Consider the following 24,207-nt stretch of genomic DNA (forward strand, 5'->3'; position numbering starts at 1 on the left):
GGATACACTTTCTCAGAAGAGCCATTGTTATCCTGTCCATGATTTAATGTTTTATTTCCTCTAAGGCTTCTTTAACCTATGCATGAATAAGCTTGAATAATCTTTATTAACCTTTAGGTTGCAAAAATTAAAGTAGATTTGCAGCAAAGTAACTTCAAAGTAAGAACAAAAGTTGGAAAATAATTTTACAATAACGACAGTAGAAGTGTTTATGAAGAACGCTGCCTTTCAGTGTTATATCAGCAAAAGCAGATTTTACAGCAGTTATATTTTAACAACCAATTATATGCATCTTTGTAGAGTTACTTATAACCTAAATAACCTTATCAAAATTTTTATGAAATACTCACATATTTCCTTCATACGTGTTTGTGTTTATTTAAAAGAAATATTTTTTAAAATGATAAAGATAAGCAAGCAACGGTAGTAATAAAAATGATCACACTTTCCAAGTTTCTGTACTGTTTTATTTTTTTTGTCCTCGATCAATCCAATCCATTGTTACAGGAAACACATCCTCCTAATAAATAGTATTCACCCATAGATGTCCACTTATCAATAGAAAAAAAAGGAGCTTCAAAATAAAAAATAAAAACAGTGATTACACTATCAACATGAATTACAATGCAATCAGTACAACTAAAACTCTATTTTGCATATTTCTATATATTCATTTGCCCCATGGTCTGGAACACAGTGGTTAATTAAAGCAGCTTGAGTGTCAAGGTGCTATTATTAGTTGTCACCTGTTAAAATATTCAACAGTCAACACTTTCAAAAGGTTTAATTCATTCATTTATGTTTACACTACTATCTCTTCACTACTCTGCACACTAGCAGCTACACAATGAGTTCTGTAGGTGGGAGCTGAACTACTGTCAGTAAAAAAAAAAAAAAAATAGATGAGACTGTGAGAAAGACATAGCCGAGCAATAAATGGTATGTGAAGGTATATTGATGCGGTCAGTTCAGTGTGGATAGAAAGAAAAGAAACAGCATTGTACGGCCTCATGACAGGACACATGGTAAAACAAGAAAGTCACCCTTGCTGAGAGCGAAGTTTTAAATTTTCAGTTGCTGGCGACACATATTGAAAATTACAGCTCATCATCATTTACACCACGCTCCCTATACACAAACACCTCCAAAGCTCGAGGTTTGGACAGTTACCATCATTAGAAAATACCACATTACAAATCTGTTTTTTCGACAACCAAGCAAAGAATCAGATGCAGTAACATCACAAGTGAATACTGTAGAAATACAACTGAATTTTAGCAGGAGGCTCATTAATGTCGTGATCCTTCAGATCTTCATAAATATTTGTGGGTGGCAGTCATTGTGCTATAGACACTAAATGTGTTTATTTTCATTCGTGCGCTCTTTGTGCAGTACGCGCTTGTACTGACGGGAGCAGATCGTACCACTCCTGGCCTGCGCACCTCGGGTTGGCGTTACAGACATTTCCCACTCCCACTGTCTAAGATACACGTGTTTTTTGATGGATGGCTGAAATGTTCTTGCCTCACGTCACAACCCAAGAAGACAAATCACAGTGACAGAGAACGACGAGATTAAGACGACAGCTTCTTTACCACTGCTTTGAGAGCTAAGTGTTACTGAAAATTTGTTCACAATTAGGTACAAAGATGTTAGATACAGAGTAGTTACATTTTCGTGGGTAACAGTGAACAAATTTGATTAATTTGTATGCGATGGGAAAATTATTTATTTATGGGATGATTACCCCAATGACTTAAGAGTAAGTCACAAATAAATTAATTTAACCCCTTTGGTAGAGTGGTTCCACCGTCATGGTCTAAAAGTGATACAGTATCGAGTACTAAAAATAAACTTTGAAGTTTAATGATAACAGAGGATTTCTGCAGAAAAAAAAAAAAAAAAAAGAACATGAATTGCAACATTACTGTACAGGTCTGAAAACCTTACACCCTATAAAACTAGGGCCACTTGTTATTATTTTTAATTCAAATCCTAATTCTCACACCCACAGCTCCAAGGGCTTCACCGGTTGAATGGTTTATTCGAGCTAGATATTAAAACATATGTTTAAAATTTTGCGAGCATATTTACATAAACTGCATCGGTTGCAGATTAAAATGCTTCTTAGTCGTCTAAGATATACAGTGGCCCGGGTATATTCGCACAAGTAAACTAAGAAACAAGTTTGAGAAGCTTGTTTACGTGTCGTCAAACTGGTGAAAATATTAGTAGTTTACTCGGGCAGTTAAAGTGTGTCTTGATCACTCACGGCCACTGACAAAAATACTTAACTCTTGACAATTAGGAGAGGATTGGTTACCATTCAGTGGGAATGAGTCATTATTGTTATTTTTTTTAAATCTCTCTTATATAACGCTCCCACGTCATCGGTAACATCTTATAATTGTCAAGCCTTCACAGCTTCAGTTTCCCTGACTGACAAATGACTGTGAGCCTCCATAGTGTAACATGCTGACATTTTTTACAGCAGTGGCGGTCCTGTTAAACTTGGTCAAATCACATTACAACCAAAGGAGCTTCCACGAATACACTCCCAAGTACACAAATGTCTATTTCATAGTGGGTTTTAAATCAATAGTAAATACTAAATCTCCAAAGTCTTATAAAAATGATCAAACAAACCACAGTTTGGTTACATTATTGGCAAAAATGTTTTCTACAAAACTATTGCACATAAAAATACAGCCTCTCTTAAGAACAATCCTAACCCTCCTACTGCTCACATAGCCATGTGCAAACAAGTTCAACCATTTACCTCATTAAACAGTTCAGAAATCAACCTATCAACGTAAGATAAAATATTTCTACAATTAGCATAATCAGTTTTTATCCAAGTTTTTAAATAAACTGCAAATGTGCTATGGGAGTCAGTACAGTCATCTTTTGGGGGGAAAAGTTATCCATCCGAGACAATTTCAAACCATGCAAACCTGATGATGCCTTCAGATATTAAGCTTCATATTTTAAGTCAAAATGCGCAAATGTGTTTTTTTTTTCCCCCAGACATAATTCATTCTAGTGCATAGACCCAAAAAGGCCGGGTTCTTTTTTTACTACATCAGATGCAAATGTCGAAACTGCGCTTGTTCAACATACAGCAAGTGCGGACATGACGGGAGGGAGAAAGGTGTCTCCTCTGCCTCATCGCATGACAGCGGTTTGAGGGCGAAGTGAAAATCAGTTGGATTAAGGAGAAGTGAGTAAGAAGTGAAACAGGGTGGGGAGGATTCACTGGTGGCTTGCGGACCAAATTAATTGATAGTGAGATCAGAAGTTTTATGTAAATGTTATAGTGAGACAGACAATAACGATCAAGTCCAACTACCAGAGTCAGCTACTGGCTGCAAGGAAAGTCCGGAAAGTGCTTTGAAATGGATATGGCTCCTCCACGCTGCTGCTCTGTCCCATTCCCCACTGCATCACTCTTGTCCGAAGCCCTCTGTCTCCTCTATGGCAAACATGAGTTTCTCCTTCAGTTGCTCATAGCTCTTATACGGAGGGAGGTCCAGACGGTTAAAGCTGAAGGGAGCAAAGACGGAAACGAGGTGAATCTTCACAAAAACGTGCTGGATTTAAAGGAATAGTTTGGTGTTTTAGAAGTGGGGTTGATGTCAGGTACTTAATCACGGTCAGCGTATTAACTACAGCAGATGGTGGTTGGCCAGACTCCAGTCTGGATGGGCGGATGGAAGTAGCCGCAAGGACGGCGGGTAGTTAACTTCCACCACCACCTAATATTGATCTATACTTTCTTTAAAACCTTCATTTTCATTTTGCACATCTCAATCCACTTATGTAACAAGAACGGAATTGATGGTATGAAACCGTTGTGCTTTGTTCCAACTGAAACATAACTGCATTATTATTATTATGTTTAGGTATTCCTCATTGTGTACATTATGACATCTTTAATTATCTGTTGTGAAGTGTTTCCTTTTTTCTTTCTATTGCTGCAGTTATGTTTCATGATACCACAGACTGAAAGAGCCTCTGCTAAAAAAAACACCAAAAAAAAACATGAGCATTCACAACAGCTGAATCAGAAGTGACTAAGAGGGTTTGGTCATGATCGTTTAATCCTAGAGAGACTAAGGCCAACTCCATGTCAGAAACTTAATAATAATAGATTCTATAAAGGTAAAAATAGAATAACAGATCTTACCATGTGTGGCTTCGTGGAAGCCAGTTTTCTTTTCCCACTTTCTCAATGCAGAACTTCTGTGGGCCATTGCTCCCTGTTTTAATAAAAAACACAAAAGGAAAATGTAACGATTTCTTAATATTCAAATATTAAATGCTGGGGTAGTATATAAAATAGTGCATACCCATCAGGTCAGCAAAGCCACTGACAGGAAGACGACAGGTTCCTGTGACAAACTGCAGTAGTCTCATCCGTTTTTCATTGTCCATCTCCTTCACAAACTGTCAGCAGATCATATTTTTTTATTAATTTTTTATGTCGTACAAAATTCAATAAGCATTGGTTTCACTTAAAAAAACAAAACAACAAAAGACGATTCAATAACATCAGATTTCTTAAAACACAATATACAAACCAGCCAGAACCAGATGATCTGCTTGCTGCTTCTGGCGTAATGTCTGTAGATTGTGTTTCTCTGCCAGTCCACCAAGTCAATCTCCTGCATCCCACACAGCATCACCTACAGGCAAGAATGAAGCATGTTCAAACTTCTATTCACCATATTTTCCTACCAACATTGTTATAATCTACATTACTTCAGTACCTCTAGTTCCTTAGCATCAAAGTACTGAAGGTACTGCTGTGGGAGAACTTCGTTGAAGCCCTCAAAGAATGCCTGCGTTTGCTCCTCCACACCTCTGGACAGCCTCCACTCTGCCACCAGCCTGTATACAGAGATATGAAGACACACATAATGAAATGAAATAAAATCAAACCCACTGATTAAACATGAGGAAGCCAAGTGTAAAACAGGATTACAAACTTAATAACGGCTATTAAATGTCTGTACCATTCTACCGCTTTGTATATTACTTATATAAATAATAAAGAACACACTGTGTTAAATGTGATACTGTCAGAGTCTGACAATGAAGCTATTAATGTTTAAGACTGTGCAGCTGTACCTGATGTACTCCTCCTTATTTTCTTCTGTTACTTGGATGTTCCCTCCATCGGGTTTCAGTTCGTGGGTGGTGACCTCCCCCAGGATCTCCTTGTCAACGGAGAAGAACATCTCCAGACTACACTCCTCTATGTTATTATCCCTAAAAGGCAGACAGAAAGTCGATGTCATGACCGATACACTTTGAATACACCTAGGGAAAAATACAGGCAAGTATTCACAAAACCCGCACATCTAGTGCTATCTACACGGTGCTCAACGTTTTATTCTAAATATATGACAAGTTAAGAAATGTTAAAAGTCCAGTGTGTAGCATAGAAAGGAATCTACTGGCTGGAGTTTACAGGCTTGAAAGGAGAGGGGCATACGAGGGTTATTCAGTGGGTTAAAACCTGAAATCTTAGACGTCAACACCACACGCTGGACCTTTATATCCACACTCTGATTTATATTAGAATTAATTAATTAATTTTCTTGAGTCAGTCACGTACACCACCATATATGGTGATGACTGGATAAACTCTGGCCGACTTCACATGGGTTACACACTTAAAAACCATAAACACACTTTACACGCAAACATAAACTATTCAGCAAAATTAGTAACTGATGCAAGAACATTTTTGAACTATTTCCTGTTCAGTTTTTTTAACTATATTGTAGAATTGGACATACACTATATGTATATAGGAGGTATCAATGAGAACAAATCGTTTAACAAGTTCACTAACAATATCCAAGTCTATTTCAGTCCACAAACTACAAATAAACCATGTAATGTACCTCAAAGAGTAGCTTCAGTATAAAGATAAACTAAGGTTCACCACTGTACATGGCTACAACACCACAGATATATCTTCTCTACCCATCATGCTAATGAGACTCAACTACCCAGACGTACTTGATCCAAATGAGTGAATTGTAAAATTCGGGATCTATGGACTCCAGGTCTTTGAGAGCCAGGGGTTTGTTGAGAATCCGCTTGTAGAAGGGCAGGGAGAACCCTGTGTCGATGAATTTGCCGTGGAACAAGGCCTAGAAAGAGACAGCACAGAAACAAACAAACAAAAGAGATACAATAGTTAAAAAAATTAAAGTTTGAAAAAACTGACAAGTCTGCCATATAAATATCAAGTAAGAAATCAACTCCCCTCAGAGTTTTTAGGTGAAGCGCTGGATCAGGTGGGAAAGGTGATTAAAATTTCTTTAAACGTGGCATAGTTGCTGGTGACAGACGAGCTGGTCTGATATTTCAGTATTTCAGAAACTGATGATCTAACTGGATTTTCATGCACTGAGACCTCTGGATTTTACAGAGAATGGTCTCAATAAGACTAAAATATCCAGTGAGCAGCAGTTCTTTGAGTAAATATGTCCCGTGGATTACAGAGGTAATTTATGTGCAGCTGACGAATCAACAAGGAGTGTTGTTGGATCTGTGCCTCGAAGAATTAAGGCAGCTCTGAAGACAAAAGGGGTCCAACCTGCTATAAACAAGGTTTGTAAACGTAGAGACAAAGAGTGCAGGTACCATAGCAATGAAGCGTCCTATGAACTTGAAGTACTTGAGGTGATCAGGGTTGATGTAAGAGGCAGGGTTGATCTGAAGACAGTAGTTGTCCTTGCCAGCATACTCAAACAAACAGTACATGGGATTCAGTACTTCGTGAGACAGCAAGAAGAACCATTCCCTGGAAATACAACCACAAACGACAGAAAACAAACAAACTGTTAAGTGGCGGCAGTCATACTGGTTGAGTAAGCTCATCTGAATATCAAAAAGAGAAATCGCACATCATTATTACTTCAGAGTTTGTGTTTCATGAGCCAAGGGTGGTGTCCAAAAAAAAAAATCAACGTATGAGACGCTACACACCTTGAACGTCATGCATGGGAGTTAATAACGCACAACTGAATACAGTTAAAATTACCTGGCCACACCTCCGTAGTCCAAACCTTCCTCCCCTGGAAAAATGATCCATAGCCTCCGCCTGAGATCTTGAGGGTGGAAACTCATGATCTACGAATGCAAACGAAAAATTAAATCAGTTATGCAACTCGTGCACTTGTTAATGCTGTTAAACTCGGAAAGATGTCAAGGAGACCGTGCACTGTTTACCTGCTGAAATGAATCCTCAAACAAGGTCTTTCTTGAGACTGTAATCTTAATGTGCTGAGGCATCGACAATTGCTAAGGGGAGGAAAAGACGTATATACAGAATTTAGACAAATACTTAATATATGAAGACTCAAGTGAATACACAGTAAAATAGCAAAGATAGCAAAGAACATACCTGACACCAGAACCTGAAGTATTGCACTTTGGCTTTGAAGTCTCTGACATACGTTATCTGTGGCCCATTCTCGCTAAAAGATCAGATTATAAACAAAAGAAAAAACATTAATATTACGTATACAAGAGCTATATATAGAACACTCTTCATAAACATCTATGTTAATTCTGTATGTTAATTGGTGATGTTCAGACTTGGTAAACTAATGATGACTAACATCATCAACTGGCATTAAGGGATTAACGATTTAAATCCACTGATCAACACATTTTAACTAATATTTATTAAAAGATACAAATAAAATACCACTGCAGGTGAACTTGCAACTTACAGCGAAGATTTCCCTGTGCGGGGGTCAATGTAGGTGGTCGTTCGTCTATTGTGATCTACAAAATACGGAATACCATCCACGGTGAACCTCATCTCCCAACCCTCGGGCAAGGGCTTGTCATTCAGCAGCCTGAACAAAGGACACCAATAAAACCATTACCAAAGAGAGACAACAGATACAGAGAAAAATAAGATTTCAAGCACGAGGAATTTAACTGTAACAAAGATACACTAAAAAACACACTTATTAAAGTATATAATTGTGGATTCCTCAAAATATTAAATGACTGCCCCGAGGAAGTATTTCTCAGCATGATTTATATTTCATTAATATGAATCGTGTCATACAATATCTGACTGATAATGTTCTATCTGCAGGCTGATATTTAATAGCATATTATTAAAATAATGAATTACTCGCTTATTACTTAACAACATATCCTGTGTCAAATGTAAAGAGAAATAAAGATGTCCTTAATAACGGGGCTTAGGTGTTCAGTCACAGTCGACAGTTGCAGATTTATTGCTTTTTTTAATGATTCACCCACCGCAGACCCGCTTTGGAGCAAATATCAAATATAAAATCTGTCACAAGACGTTTGAATCTCTGTGCGTTTCCATTAATCTTTGAATCTTTAAGATTCATTCCCCTGCAAGTGCTTGTCTCGTCATTGTCCGCTCTGTTAACAGGTTAAGGATTAATCTTCCATCTTAACAAAAAGTCGACAAAGGAAGCACCTAGAATGTGTCACCCTGAACTCTGAGCCACTTAAAACGGCATGAATCAGAATAATTACTGTCACTGTCAATCACATCACAGGGCGCACACACACCCAGGGAGGCAGACGAGCGTGAACTCACCCTTGCGTCCTGGGGTCTTCCCACTGTGTCGTCCGAGTTGGGTGATGAACAAAATACACTCTGCCGTTGGTGTCCGTTCTCTTCTCTGGTATTTAATAACATTTACATAAATCAGTGTTTATTCACAGCTATGAATTAATCTTACTGTACTTTAGATTTCAGTAAGTGCAGCTAAAACTCATTGATGATATTTACCCCAGCCATGTGGTAGCGGTCCCAACGGGTCAAACTCTTTATTAGCTGTGGCTGCTAATTGGTCTTGGAGCTAAACCAGAAAGAGAATAGCACAAATGTTAAGCCTTAAAAGCCTATTTAATCACAATATAGTGTAATATGCATTAGCAACTGCAGGCTTCCCTTCTTCAGATAAACTAAATAAACCATTTTATGTATATAGTTAATTACTTACTGAGCTGAATTCTCAAGGTGAGGTGGCAAAATAACATTATACCCACAAAAAAAAACCTAATCACCCTACCCTAGAGGGATCTTTAATCAAAACAACTGGTGTAACTGTTAATTATGTGCAATGACTGTAACAAGCCCAGGAGCTAACAGAGTGGCTGCTCTCACCCCATAAATGAACCTCTGGTTAAACTGCTGCATGGCTCCCTGGAGCTGGCTGCGCTGGTGCTGCCATTCCTCGTAGTTGCGCACTGACTCCTGTGTGGGGCGCTGCCATGTGGTAGTTCGGGTTATGTGGTCCACATAGTACACTCTACCCATGGGATCTACCCTGCGCTCCCACCTGCACAACATGGACATAAAAAGAAAGCAGGGTTTTTCTTTGGGCTCAACCTGAAAGTATTTGTATCGCAGCTTTCATGCAAGTAAATTACAACACAAGATGCCTCAACCTGAAAGTTATTAAAAGCACAGACGGCTGTGAGGACTGCCACACCACTGACCTATGATCTAAAATCATACTGTGAAAAGTGGTTTTAAACTACTTTGTGTCTCCAGTAAACTGATTGTTGTACTCAATGCACAATCCAACAGAGCACAAATGTTATGTACACACAGGAATAGAGAGGCTGTGATGCGACAACAAAAGACCGTGGCATGTTAATAAAACTCAGTGTGTTGTAACGTTGTCTGGTGAGGTGAGAAAGACTAAGACATTTCCTCTGTATTTATAATAATCGCTTATGAAAAGAATCATGACCGAAGATGTTTCACAATTGAAGTTTTAGTGCTCTCTGTTGGTGAAAGTTGAAACTGCCAACTAACATATTGTGTACACCTACCCTGTAGGCAGAGCATCAGGCCTGTCCCACGTTGTCCTTTTCTCAATGTGGTCCACATAGTACACCCGTCCATTCTGGTCTACTCTTTGCTCCCACCTGCAGAGGAAATACAGAAGATATATATCAGAGGTCTTCAACATTTTTCCTGCTAAGGACCTCCAAACTGATGGAGAGATTGTCTCCACCTCCTACCTACTATAAGTGTTCTATATTAAACTCAGCCTAGCGCTGTTTATAAATATACATTATTATTATCATTTTGCATTCAACAGTAAGCTATTCAAATAACACATGTTCAAATTCCAAACATTTGCAACAGTAGGGTGGCTGTGCAACTGCCATAAACATACATACCTTTAGACATAGCTAACTGCAGTAAGGACAGTGAAAACTAAACAAAACATTATGTCCTCAGATAGCTGATGGGAGCGAGCTGCATTTTTAGCTTCTCTTCTGCAGCGCGCGTTTGGATTTCACTTGGGGACTGTACTATGCAGCCTTGTGACTGGATCAGCGGCGATGGGGGCGGGGCCTACTGTGTACAGGAGGCTGAGACTGACAGGTCTCGACTAGTGTGGCGCTCTGTGTGAAACTGTGCGCTGTTGAGACAGCTCCTGTGTCGCTGTATGAGTGCTGACTGAAAGATAGCCTCGATTTATCCCTTCACTACAATATGTTTGATTCATGTTAATATGCATTTAAAACTAATTTTAATTTTCTGGGGAAAAATACAAAAATATATATGAAAAATATCTAATCACCCAAAGATTTTGTGACCCCCTTATTGAAAACCTATGATGTAAATATTGCTACAGCTGCAGTGCCATGTGTCTATTAACAGTAATGAGTGACTGTGTAGCTAAATGTAATGTCCTACCCTGGGGGCAAGGGGCCGTTGTTTACAGGAGTGACTCTGGGAGCTGATGTAGCCTGAGCTGCTGGAGTAGAGGTCCCAGGTTTGGGGCCACTTGCAGCCTGGGGGGCGCTCGCTGTCCCTGTCGCTCCTGCTGCTGCTGCTGCTGCTGCTGCACCTGATTCATCATGCTGATCTGAACATCCACTAGCTGATGCCTGAGAGGAGCCATCGGAGGCCGGACCTTCACTCAGCTCACTAGGGGAAGAACTACTGGTCGAAGCTGGAGAGAGGAGTGAAACAAGGGTAGAGAGTAGGACATTTGCGTCAGTGTATTTATAAGAACAGGTGCACTTGTTTTGACTGCAGTTTTGACTGCAGTCAAAACAAGTGCACACAAACAAGCACAGGCAGTTTTCATACATGAAAGAAAATCAATGATCTGTATACGAGAGCATGAAATAACTGCTATGGAAACCTATATGTGAGCGAATGTGAAGATTCTCGTACTTGGTGAGGCTGCTGGTCTGCGTGGCATGGAGGGGGGAGGTCGGACAGGTCTAGGAGGACGTGAGGACGCGGAGCCGCCTGGAGACCGTGATGGAGAATCTGTGCCGTTGACAGCGTGACCATTTGGTACAATGACCCACTCCTCTGAGTCACTGGACGGAGATGTGTCCCTGCTCGATCTGCAGGACAAAGTGTTTGAGTATTTCCCGAATTTATAAACGCACATAAGTTTTTAAAATAAGTGTATTGTTATTCTGACAGAACCACTTAGTTTGAATTTATATAAATATATATAAAAAGGGAGTAACTAAAGTTTACTTCACCTGTTGCCAGTATCTCCATTTTGTCTCATATTTCCATTTGGAAGAGGAGCTGGGATGACGCAGAGAAGGAAAGAAGGCAGGTCGATTAATTTATGTTAAACAATTCAGGGTGCTACAACTACAGCCTGATGTAAGGTTGGGAGGTATGACCTAAAATGTATGTCACAGTATTTTTTTCAAACTCCTGACAGTATATCACGATATTTTTTTTTTTAAACCGCACATAATCACATGTTCACAACATTTTCTGCTGGTTGAGAAAGGAACTCATGCAGTAGATTGACTTAGAATGGGCCATTTTACTGTGATGGTGTGTAAATATTGTAGAATAATCCCACACTAGTGGTAAAACAGGTTTGCATGTTAGCACTGCCTGCTGATGTGGAAATCCGGGGACAGCTCAGAGATAAACAGAAAAAAAAAAGAGTTATTAAACGTTATTGAGATGAAATGAAGAAACAGGGACAATTACGATTTCATTTATTTCGATAATGAAACCCTTAATTTTTTGGACCTTTCCGCCTTCGCCTCATAGTGACACAGTCATACCATGCGTGTCTGGAAGCGCTACAATGAAAATGGCCCAGTCTGAAACAGTGTCTCGCGGCGCAGCGTTCGAACACTGTGTGATCAAATACACCGGTATCATAACGGAAAAAAATACCACTAGCCTGATGGTAAGAAAAAGTAATAACTAACTAAAGCTTGATGGTTAGCCCATTTTAATAAGAGAAAACTGGGATTAATGTCTGTATTTATTAATTTCAGTTTCAGTAATTTAGTTTGAGTTTAGTTTGTAAAATATTCATTGCAGTACAACCAACTCCTAGTCTCAATAAATATATGCGGCAGTGCCTCCTTATACTTGTTGTTTTGAATGACTAATATGACAAATGTCTTGAGTCCCCTCTGAATACAACTACATGAAAACAGATGTATGTTGGTGACAAGATCTAGCAAGGACACACTGTCCACGTTCTGGTTCGTACCACCAAATTCATAAAGTGTTGAGTGGCGATGAGAGAGCGGTAACGGCAAGAAGAGCTTGACCATGGCGTTCCATAATGTCACTTTATGGTCTACTTGCTTCACGGCTGTGAAATATGCTAGTGGGTTACCTTGACAACAACAGCTGGCCAACGACCAGCTACAAAGTGATGGGCATAGGCAACAGACAAATAGCTTTGTAAGTGGAAAGTCTTTACAACATAATAATAATAGTGGGTGTGTGGTCCCTTACCTTTATCTCTCTCTGCCAGGGCAAAGGTTTCAGGATCCACCTGCATGCCGTCCAGACACACTGACAGATCACCAACAATGTCATTGGGGTCTCTGTCAGAGCACAGCTGCAGCGTCTGCACCACCTCACATACTGAAAGTGGAACAGATTTTATTTTTAGGTGGGTGGTTAAAACTTTTCAAGTTACACAAACACACATTTAATTCAACACAAATACATTCAAATAGAAGCCATGAAAAAAGTAACTAAATAACAATAAACTGATTCCTCAGACTTATAAACTGTCTGTACTTTAAAACTAAAAGAAAGCAGCTGCAACACAGACTATAGACCAGACTTTGAGTGTCACATGTTTTGTGCATGGTGACTTGGTATCAGAGGAGCCACTGTATTGGGTTATAAATACATAAAGCACAAATAAGGTTTAGATGATGGCTGAAAAGCCAAGCTAGTGAGTTGTGTGTACGTTGGTTGTTTATCTTATCAAAGTCCAATAAAACATTTCCCTATCACATATGCACTATTACATAACACGTGTGTGCAGTGTCTACAGACACTTTATAAATGTAACATGCTGCTGATAGAAGTAGACACATCCTACAATTACAAGGGGTGCAACTTGTTATTATCATGAAAGAAATGAGACAAGCAGTGGGAGGTTTTTCTCGACTACTTCTTAACAATTGTGGGAATCAACCCTGAGAGCTGAGAGACACTCGGCTACATTCTTTGCTCCTTGGACAGCACACCATTTCCACATTCAAGGTTTAAACAACAAACATCAAACTGTATCAAATGGCTTTGTAACAAGATCACAAATGTCTTATTTTGGCAAATGGAAAAACGAACAGAAAGTTTGGGAAGCGCTGTTTGTATTAACACTCACATTTCAGGTCGTTAGCCTTGAGGGTCTTACTGATCTCCAATGTGGCCATTCCCAACAGGATGTCGGCCTTCAGTGTCTGATAGCTCCAAACACGAAAGATCAGCTTGCTGACTGGAGTCACAATTCTGTGGGAAGGATTGTTGAATCATTTGGTACTTGTCTTAAAATAGGAAAGAGGTCCTCTAATATGTTTATGGCTCAACTTAAGCTTCTGTTATCATCTTTGTTTATTGGTTCTCAGTGTAGAAATTCCTGACATTTGCTGGTTCATTTTTCAGTGTCATGTTTTGTTTGCTTTTCTGTGTTTGAGATCCCTGCAGCTGAATACATTTTTGGAAACTTTTGCTGACAGATTCCTCTAATTGCCAGCCCAGTATCTTTACTCCAGAAACAGTTCTGAGCTGTCTGCAATGGAGAGCAGACTGTAGACTTACAACACTTCATAGGCATAAATACAATGTTCTATGGTGACTAAGTGTAATTGGTCAACAGAGAATTGGTCTATTTATTTACTAAACAGTTTCCAGCTTTGACAGAGTTGTACTCACACTGTGAGCGCCTGCTTCCATTTCGGACTGTGTGTGTTGCTGCATTTCTCAGTCCTCTTTGACTGGCCATCCACAGCTACTTCGACGTATGGACTGGGACCAAACCAGTTCTTTTTGTTTTCCTTCAGCTTGGCTGAAAGCACTGGAAAAAGCAAAAACAACAGATACCAAACTGATACTGCAAGGAATATAACTTTCAGTGGCTACTATCAAATTTTAACATGACTTGATTTGATAAAGTTTCCACAACCTGACAGTGTTACTGACTAGTAAATATTTTCTAAGCCGCCACTTCCTGAAGCCTCAAAGGGCTTAACAACAGTTAAGTGACATTTCAGGACATTTTTAACTACTGGAATATTCAACCTTAAGATTCCCAGAACAATAAAAGTCTGAAATACTGAACACTATAAATACATTAGTTCATTCAAATTGACTGTGTTGACAACTTACCCGTGACTTGTAGTTGGGCCTTCATGGTTCGTCCATAACAGTGGAGCCTGGTTCAGCTACAACAATTGAACCTGCAACCAGTGAGATCAGATGTAAACATGAACACTCTCTGCCAGTAACCTACTTAAAGAGTGATTAAGCTATTAGGTTCCTACAGCCAGTGGAAAATGTAACCTGGCTTTATATATAACAGCCTGTAAAGATCGAGGCGTATATTTACTGTAAGCAAAACAAAAGCATTTCTCATGGTTTCAGGTACAGGGCTCATTTTGGCTTACAGTATGAAATAATTATTTCAATTACACGCAAGTTGTAAAGATATTTTCAGTTGTTTTTCCGTAATTTTTATTTACATATTTTTGTCTCCAGACAGACCACGCTCTGGCAAACTCTGAACCTGTTCCCAGCAGGAAACGAAAAACAAGTGATGCAGTCGTCTTATGGGGATATATAACCGCAATAAAAAGGGAAATACTTAGGCTGGCACTTTCTCCACTGAAGAATGCCAGCTCTAATATCTCAGACGTGTATTTGCGTGCTTATCTGCTTTCTCATAAAACACAGATCATTGATTTATGTACAAGAATGAAGAGATCATGTCTTTTCAATGGAAGGCAGGATGACTTGATTTACCCGGCCAGCTGAACCCATTAACACACAATCAGACACAAACCACTCCTCCGAGAACTAAGATTAATTAGTAAACATGGGATTAATATAAGTAGTACAAATAAGCACCATACACGTTACCCAGTGACTTGGTTTAACCTTTGCTATTTCAAGTACCTTCCATAAGGGAAAATCCAACCTTCCGTAAACCTACTTTGCTAATCTTTGACATAACATGAGAGGTCAGATGGGAAAAGGGTTGATACGGTACCATAATTTAACAGAAATAGTTTATCAGGCCATAAGATCTTTTTTTTTTTTTAAAAAAAGGAAACCTGTCTCGTGTTACCTGCGACATGATGGCACCACAATAACATCATGTAGCTTAATCGTTTATCTGTCACGTTAGCCGGAACGTTAGCCAAAGGGAGGATTTGTTGTCAAGACAGCGTCAAACACTAACATATTACAGAGCACCTGAATCAACCGTGACCTTACTAAGACGTGTGACTGGGTAAAATGTAAGCCGTTTACCTATAACTATCAGAAGACGATAAGTTTCACACCCTGGAACAACTTTGCTCGCCGACGTCCTGAACCCTGAGGCTTCAGCTAACCACGCATCAACTCACGTTAAGTAATGCTAACACCTTGAGTAGACTCGGCTGTTCGGTGGAGGAAGTCTCACACCAGTCGCTCAGAGAAAGACAAAATGTGCATACCTTATAAAAGGCGACGATAACAGGCCACAGGGACTTCAGTTTTCAGCTATATCCTGGCTGTTAACAGGTAAACGCCAGCCATCAACACGGAGCGGTGTTCCACAAGAAGCTACAACAGGACGAGCGTTTCCCTTACATGATTTTCACAATAAAACTGAACCTCAAATAAAATAGTTTACTTAAAACAAAATAAAGCGGAATAAAATATTGGCAAAACAGGCTAACTTTAATCTATTAGCAGAACGAATAGAACAGCTAGGGGCTGTTTTGAAGTGCATCCACTGTACGTTTAAGACTGTAAGACGATTGAAATTACTGGAGGAAAGATCATTGCATCGAAACAGTTAAGTACAAGTACCTGGGAGTCCACATAGACTCTACTTTCTGAGAAAGCTTTCAATGTGAGCAATTTACAGGTTACTAGAGTCTTTCTACCAGTATGTTATTGCGAGTGTCCTCAACTTCAGCTCCACTCCCATAATTAACGCTACAGAACCTCTTTTATACTTAACTCCCTTCAGCTGTATAACAGCTTACCTTTTTTGAAACAACTAGGCTACTATTACCAAGCAATTTCCCTTGTGGATCATTAAAGTCTGTCTGAGTCTAATGTTAGACCTCATGCTTGCTTGATGGGTAGCTACTGCTACACTTGGCACCTTCACATCGAATTATGTGACATATTTTAACATTATTGTTTGTTTATATTCACATACAGTTGGAATATTTGCAAAAATAAAAGTAGTTATTTGTTTTGCAGTTGTAGCGACAGTGGCCTTCGGATTACTTTATTTATGAACACTTTTATTTTGAAGACTTAGACGGTACGTCAGTGAAACTGACGTCACCGTGAAAATAATTTTCCACAATTACATTTAAAAAATCCTCCTTAAACAGTGTATTGATGGGAAGTGTATTGACTGACAAACACGCATGTTTGTTGTGTTAATTAATAAAATAATTAACACTTTGTTGAATATAACAGACGACATCATAGTTGGACACGCCCACGTCTGACGGCCTCGAGCTCGTTGGTCTTGTGACACCGGCTATCGTTGTTGCTAGCAACATGGACGTCTGATAGGTGATATTATAATCATTTAAACAAGCAGGACTCTAATATTGTCAACATATTCACGAAGACTTCTCAAGAAAGATGCTGTCCCGTCTACTAAAGGAGCACCAGGCGAAGCAAAACGAAAGGAAGGAGCTTCAGGGTGAGCGAGAGTCTACATCTGGCTAGTCGTGATGCTAACTTTTGCTAAAAATAATGATGCTATTTTTCAATGGAGTAGTGCTGATTTTTTGTTAACCTGTGTTCGCGTTATTTCCTGCACAGAAAGACGCAGACGTGAAGCGATCTCTGCAGCCACCTGTCTGACAGAAGCCCTGGTAGATCACCTAAATGTTGGGTAAGATGGAGATGCAGATTTTCCTGCTTGTTTGTTCCTTTTCGTAATTTTCCAGGCGTGGTAATTGTCATGGTTACACATTTAGATAAACGACCTATTGTTCCAGAGAAAAATAAGCATTCACCACTGACCACTACATCGCCTGCAAAAGCTTACACAGGTGGCTTTAATCACGTGTTATCAGAGTGATACTTATTATGTTGATTGTGTTTTAGATTCTAATCTTAATCAACAAAAATGTCAGAAAGTAAGATAATAAACCAGAATACAATATAATCTCTTATAATTAGTTTATGTCTATAATCAGTAGTTTAAAACCGTTAAAATAACAATAAATTGAGAAGAAGTGGAAGATGACTTTGGAGGCATATTGGATTCACTTGAGATTAAAAATAAATAAATAAAGCCATGTTTGTCTGAATTAAGTCAGTTGTTCTTGATGATAGATACTAAATAGTCCTCCCAGTAATCTTATTAATACTTCTGAGTGACATACCCCTGCTTGTTGGACACATATTCCTTGAAGTTGATTAGGATGCATGTTAGTTAAGACAAGGACACATGTCGTCTGCATACAACAGTCAAGCTCCTCCGCTGGGTTTCCCTCCTCACCCCGCTCTCCGAGCCGATACAATAAATAAATTCCTTGGAGGGTAGAATCTGCTTGATGTGTAACACGACCACAAATAGTAGGCTGGGGTTGTGAAACGTTTCGAAAGACATGAGGAAATCCAGACAAGCAGCTTAAAGGTTGAGACTGCGATGCAAAGACCATTGTTGTGCTGTTCCTTTATGAAAAAAGGATTATGACCGAAGTCTCCTTAGTTTGAATCTTACTGTACCTTTTCTGTATAAATGGAGAAATTAACGACATGACGCGACTCAGTACTATATAACTGTTTCTTCTCCTGTATTAAAACTGCTGTTCAGCTCATTGTTGTCTCCGGTTTCCTTTAAGAGTCGCACAGGCGTATGTGAACCAACGTAAGCTTGACCATGAGGTGAAGACTCTCCAGGTCCAGGCGAGCCAGTTCTCCAAGCAAACTGCTCAGTGGATCAGTATGGTGGAGGGTTTTAATCAAGCCTTAAAGGTAGGAGAATCAGGAAGGAGGGCATACATACTTCCATTATTTTGTAAGCATGTGCATTTATCCGTCAGATCCCCTGATGGATTCACTAGTGGGTCTAAATGTTCATGATCATAACTTTATACTGTTATAACCACTTGGATGTTGGACATATTCGTTGTGGGTACATAGCTTCATGTAGTTACACACTGTACTGAGTAGCATGGTTCAGTATTTACATAAAAGATTTGATTTGAATTTTGAGCTGCTCTTGAATGTACGCTTTGTTTGCTCTACTCTCCTTTGAACAGGAAATCGGAGACGTGGAAAACTGGGCCCGCAGCATTGAGATGGACATGAGGACGATTGCCACAGCTCTGGAGTATGTACACAAGGGTCAGCTTCAGTCTGCTTGCTCATAAACTTTATGGGGTTTGTGGAACCTCTAGAGCTGAAAGTAAATGAACTGGAAGGAAAGAGATATCTGCTCCAGTCGACCCTTCTTAGCTAACGCACTGTGCAACAATGTCAGCAACTACTTTGCTCGCCGGCACTCCCTTACGTGTGTGCTAATGCTGTTCAGAGAAGGCTTGTTAGGGTGTTGCACGGTTAAATACAGATGTGTGTCATTGCTTAAGTTATTGTGTTAGCAGCAATCCTGACATGGGTAAACACACAGCGATGCTGAAGATGCTCAACAAGTTACATGAATTTGGATTTGTAAAGGTGTCGCGTGTAAAGGCTTTTGATGATATTGGTTCAAGGGGCCTCAGACAAATTACCTCTTGACCTGTGTCAAGTGTTGTCTCTCCTTAAAAGAAAGATGTCCATCGCAGCACCCATTACCTGAATTATGTATGTGTGTGTCAATGCATTATATGTCTATGCACGATTAAGAGTGTACTGTTTTGTTAGACAACATTATTTTTAATAAAGTTTCAAAAAAATACGCTGGTGTTGTTTTTCTTATGAAATAAGTCATGTCAGATTAACAGCTGTTACACAAAAATAGGTTGTAGACAAGGACAGGGAAAAAGTTGCATGAAGTGCCTCATTTGAGAAAGAGAATGATAAACAGGCCTCTTAATGAAGGATTTTTGTCAGGCTGTTCCCACAGTAGGTGTCAGTAATGTACAAAGATTACACGTTAATTACACAGAGGTAGAAGGACTGTGAGAGTTCAGACTCCACTGATGCACTGTCATACAAGGACTGTTGGAATTGGGAAATATTTTTAGTTGCTAAGGACTTTTGGCTCAAAGGCTGGTTTTTGGTCGGTGGATTAATCGTGCCTGTTACAAAAGCAGAGAGCCCTAAATGGTCTTAAAATTTGCGGGCAAAGTTTTGCAACAATACCCCTTCTTAACCAGTGAATACAGCGACTGGAAGGATATTTTCCCGGTCACAGTGATTAGACAAGTGTTGGAATGCGTGACGCGAGGGAAAGTTATGTCACGACCACTGGCACTGACTCGCGTAATTACAAACCATGCTTCAGTTAAACTTGATTAACAAAAATGATTTATATATCTCGGCTACTATCGCAGTAATTAATGACAAAGTGTGAAACGAGTTACATTATTCACAAAATCATTATATCAAAACAAGAACAGGTCACAGCAATAGAGTAAAATGGACCATCCTTGCTTCCTGTCAGTACCTCTGCTGTTTGAGCTGACTACTCTCAAGAATTGCATCAACAAAAATGTGCTTGTGCTCATGTTTATGAGGGTGCACAAGGCCTCGACATGTGGGATTATCATAACTTTGTATTAATACTCTTACAACATAAAAGACGCCCATATAAACCGAGAGCTGTGCAAATATATCTGCAATCTTTGTCCATCGCCTGAAACAACTAGATGTAATTTGAAAGGAGAAAGTTATTTGAAACCCCATTTCACAGGTAAAAAAAAATTACTTTCCTTCCCATAACTTTTTTATTTCTTGAATACATAAACCGAGTGGTTACGGATTTGGGATTACCAATAGCGGACTTGTCTTAAGGGATAAACCAATAAACCACAGGGATAAAGCTTCCCGCTGACCAGCCTCCCCGAGCTGCGGCAGAAGAATAACCAGAAAGAGAAAGGGAAGAGGACGGATAACTCGTGGAGGTCCATCACTTCTGAAAGAGAGTAAAAGGTAGGACGACATTGTTTTTAATCTGTGTTTGTCTCACCAATTAATCAATTAGCACTCCAGTTCTTATCCTTCTTGCCTGATTTATTTTCTGTGCTGATTAACATATTGTTAGTCATTGTAATTCCCTATGGAGTCAGTCACAGTACAATTCAATCAAAGAAACACAAGTATTTAAAGAGTTCTGGTACATTTCTCAGTGTATATCTACCAAGAAAGCTAAATGTAATTGTAGTTTTTAACAGGTTTAACAATTTAATTGGATATTTTATTTATATTTTCATGTGCTGGATTAAATAATACTTCATATTATTCTGCAGACACAGGAACTATTTTAGATAACCCACCAATGATTTTTTTTTGTTGATGTAATACAGTTGGAAACTAATTGGTTTTTCATCAATGAGCAGCCTAAGCAGCTCCGTCACGGGTATTAAAATTGTGCCTCACAACAATGTGCACACACACACACACACACACCGCCCACATGCTTTGGTCTCACTCAATCACAAATGCCTTTCTTTCTACCCTAAGAGTATTATCTAAAGATTTTTCATGTGCCCGATGGAGCCAAAGTACTTCTAAATCACCAGCACTGAATTTACAGTACTAAGGCCCTCCTGTAGTCCAGTAGTTGTCAAAAACACTGAAAAGAAACCCACAACCTGAAGAAGATCAATGAATTGTGGATTTTAGTGGCAAGTAATTCCTTATTTTTGTCAGTGTAGTTCTGCTTTTCATTGTAAATGTTTCATTTTCAGTCCTCCAGGTGACCGATAACCCAGTCCTAGTCCTGTAGTCAACATGGATATACAGGCTGTCTACGACCTGTTAGGGTAAGAAACACTAGTGCTGCACCACATCCTGGGTGCTCATTTGGCCGCTGTAGCTTGGCCCTCATTAGAACTTACATAAGCACGACTTTTCCTTGAAGTCAAGTCTTTTGATTTTCTCTTCCCGTTTAGTGAAAATGCTTGGATGTACATCCCTCCTACCTTTGTGGTGTTGTGGGTTGTCGTGTGGCTGTACAGAGACAGTCTGGAGATCGAGGGCATCACAGAGAAGTACGTGTTTGTGACCGGCTGTGACAGCGGGTTTGGAAACCTGCTGTGTAAGAAGCTCGACCGCAAAGGCTTCCGGGTGCTGGCTGGCTGTCTCACAGAGAAGGGGGCAGACGATCTGAAAAGAGTGGCGGGGCCTAAGCTGAGGACCATCCTGCTTGACGTGACCAGTCAGGACAGCATCCAAAAGGCCATGGAGTGGACCAAGAAGGAGGTCGGCGACAAGGGTAGGTAATGATTCCCAGATCTCACGAGGATGTTTATTAAGTCCTTCCTACTTTCATCCTTCATTGTCTTTATAGGACTTTGGGGTATCGTCAACAATGCTGGGCGCTCATTACCCATGGGTCCTTCAGAGTGGATGAAAGTGGAGGACTTCCACAGTACCCTGAGAGTGAACATGAACGGAGTGATCGGCATGACGATGACCTTCCTGCCGCTCATCAAAAAGGCCCGGGGCCGTATTGTAAATGTAGCATCGGTGTTGGGTAGGGTGGCTGCTAACGGTGGAGGATACTGCATCTCCAAGTTCGCAGTGGAGTCTTTCTCCGACTGCCTCAGGTAAGACTGACACACACTCATCAAATCCCATAAGTCACGCCTCATATGAGGCAGTGTGCGTGGAGCAGAAGAACAAGTGTTATGGACACTGTTGGTCTTTGTTAGACTTTTAATGAGATTAGAAAGGCCTGCAGCCCGTCGGGTGATTTTACACGACTGCTGGCGCTGGTGTTGCTAATTATCACATGAGCGTTCTAGGGTCAGTGCACAGAAAGGCAGTTTCAGTGATGTGAAAGGCAAACAATGGTGTACACTGAGGCAATGAAACACATTCCATCTGACGAATTTCACTAATGCACAAAATATTCATCCTCAGCATGTGAGCTAACAAATACCGAAGAAACTACTTAAGAAAGAAACCAAACAAGGAAGAATATATATCTTGTCTTAGACTAACCAGTTCGTTTGCAGTTTGTGTTTTCACTTATTTATCATTCAAAATGTTTAAGCCAAAGATTGCACCTTGTCTCACCAACCTAAGTACTCACATCTGATAAGCCATGGATTATAAAATCTGCGTAAATCAGTTTCAATTTCAATTAATTTATTCAATTTCTTTATTTAACCAGGGACAGTGTACGTCAATTCACAAAATTGAATTTACAAGCTTGTCATTAACACATACTATACTTTCCACATGCACCACTGGCACAATGGTAGGAAGATACATATTTGTCACGTGTGTGTGATTTTTTTTGCCATTAATCCAGCCCTTAACCCTTCGACTTCCACTCTAAGAAATACAGTTAATCACAATTAAATATCATTCATTTTTAATCTATATTAGTATATTAGCTGTATGATACTTTCGAGCTATGGTCATCCGTTCGAAAGTGCTACATCTCAAGAAGTAGATATTTAGATATCAGATATTTGTATATATTTAGGAGAGACATCCACTACTTTGGGATCAACGTGTGCATCATTGAACCGGGGTTCTTCAAGACCGCGGTGACGAGCCTCGACCCCATCGAGAGGGAGCTGCATCGCCTGTGGAACCAGCTCAGCCCTGAAGTCCAGGCCAGCTACGGAGACAAGTACCTCGATAAGTGTGAGTACAGTGGGCTCTTGATTCACTTTTCAGCGTACTGAATCTGAAGCTATCACGTTTCAAAATTGCAATGTATTGTAGGTCAACAACTATTTAGACAATTCGTGCCTAAACATGTATTTTGTTTCTAAAAATCCCTCAAATAGTTTCAGAAAAAGCCTACGAGGAAAGACTGCTCATGATATGTGTTCACTGGCATGTGTGACTCTTCTTTACAGACATTAAGGTCCAGCGCTTGATCATGAATGCTGTGTGCGACTCTGACCTCTCCAAGGTGACAAACTGCATGGAGCACGCTCTGACTGCCGCCCACCCGCGCACCCGCTACAGCGCTGGCTGGGACGCCAAGCTTGTCTGGATCCCCCTCTCTTACATGCCTTCCTGCATAGTCGATATTGGACTGAAGCTGGTGCTGCCACGTCCTTCAAAGAGCGTGTAACGTGTGATGACTTGTCTTCAAAGCCTTTTTCATATGATTTTGATGCAGAGCAGGGGCTGACTATGAAAACCCTTTTTCCTTTTGAAATACCCTTATTCCTTATCAACTTTGGCCTTGCAATGATTTGACGTTGCTCTTATTATATTTATACGTGCATACTCTGCCACGGAAAAACATTATTTCCCTTTTAACCGCCTGCGTGACACTTCTAGATGATATGAAGAAAACTTCCTAGTAAAATCTACTGTACACTACGTATTATTTTGTTCGTTAACACTATGGTGTGCCTTTCAACACTGTTATTTATGTCGCTTGGTATGGATGTTAACCATCAAAGGCTACATTAAAAGACTGTACTATCAAGATACGGTGTTTCTCAGAATACAGTGATGTGCTTCTTGTCGGCACAAATAAAAGAAACATTTGGAAGTTTTCCCATGAAATAATCTGAGTTGTACTCACACACGGC

At 39.8% G+C, this 24,207-nt stretch overlaps 3 protein-coding genes across 3 annotated transcripts; 2 read left to right on the forward strand and 1 right to left on the reverse strand.

The window, feature by feature from the left end:
* Window positions 1-445: 445 nt before the first annotated feature.
* itcha (itchy E3 ubiquitin protein ligase a) lies at window positions 446-16,146 on the reverse strand. Its single transcript, XM_047582586.1, has 24 exons — window positions 16,006-16,146; window positions 14,675-14,745; window positions 14,222-14,363; window positions 13,674-13,798; window positions 12,788-12,919; window positions 11,548-11,596; window positions 11,225-11,403; window positions 10,739-10,997; window positions 9,862-9,957; window positions 9,188-9,362; window positions 8,810-8,879; window positions 8,615-8,699; window positions 7,755-7,883; window positions 7,424-7,496; window positions 7,249-7,320; window positions 7,061-7,149; window positions 6,661-6,820; window positions 6,031-6,164; window positions 5,131-5,271; window positions 4,770-4,890; window positions 4,581-4,685; window positions 4,350-4,446; window positions 4,187-4,259; window positions 446-3,543 (listed from the first exon to the last, which is right to left on the reverse strand). Exons 2-24 carry the CDS (start codon window positions 14,697-14,699, stop codon window positions 3,444-3,446), a joined length of 2,631 nt encoding a protein of 876 aa, XP_047438542.1. The 5' UTR covers window positions 14,700-14,745; window positions 16,006-16,146; the 3' UTR covers window positions 446-3,443.
* Window positions 16,147-17,008: 862 nt separating this feature from the next.
* bloc1s1 (biogenesis of lysosomal organelles complex-1, subunit 1) lies at window positions 17,009-19,433 on the forward strand. The gene is made up of 4 exons (XM_047582588.1): window positions 17,009-17,222; window positions 17,345-17,417; window positions 18,376-18,508; window positions 18,796-19,433. The coding sequence occupies exons 1-4, from the start codon at window positions 17,162-17,164 to the stop codon at window positions 18,904-18,906; spliced, it is 378 nt and encodes a 125-aa protein (XP_047438544.1). The 5' UTR covers window positions 17,009-17,161; the 3' UTR covers window positions 18,907-19,433.
* An 894-nt stretch (window positions 19,434-20,327) lies between these two features.
* On the forward strand, window positions 20,328-24,101 carry rdh5 (retinol dehydrogenase 5 (11-cis/9-cis)). Its single transcript, XM_047582587.1, has 6 exons — window positions 20,328-20,629; window positions 21,388-21,462; window positions 21,592-21,914; window positions 21,990-22,248; window positions 23,136-23,299; window positions 23,518-24,101. The coding sequence occupies exons 2-6, from the start codon at window positions 21,431-21,433 to the stop codon at window positions 23,736-23,738; spliced, it is 999 nt and encodes a 332-aa protein (XP_047438543.1). The 5' UTR covers window positions 20,328-20,629; window positions 21,388-21,430; the 3' UTR covers window positions 23,739-24,101.
* The last annotated feature ends 106 nt before the right edge of the window (window positions 24,102-24,207 follow it).

Source organism: Mugil cephalus, chromosome 4 (assembly GCF_022458985.1).
Source record: "Mugil cephalus isolate CIBA_MC_2020 chromosome 4, CIBA_Mcephalus_1.1, whole genome shotgun sequence".
NCBI classification, from domain to species: Eukaryota; Metazoa; Chordata; class Actinopteri; order Mugiliformes; family Mugilidae; genus Mugil; species Mugil cephalus.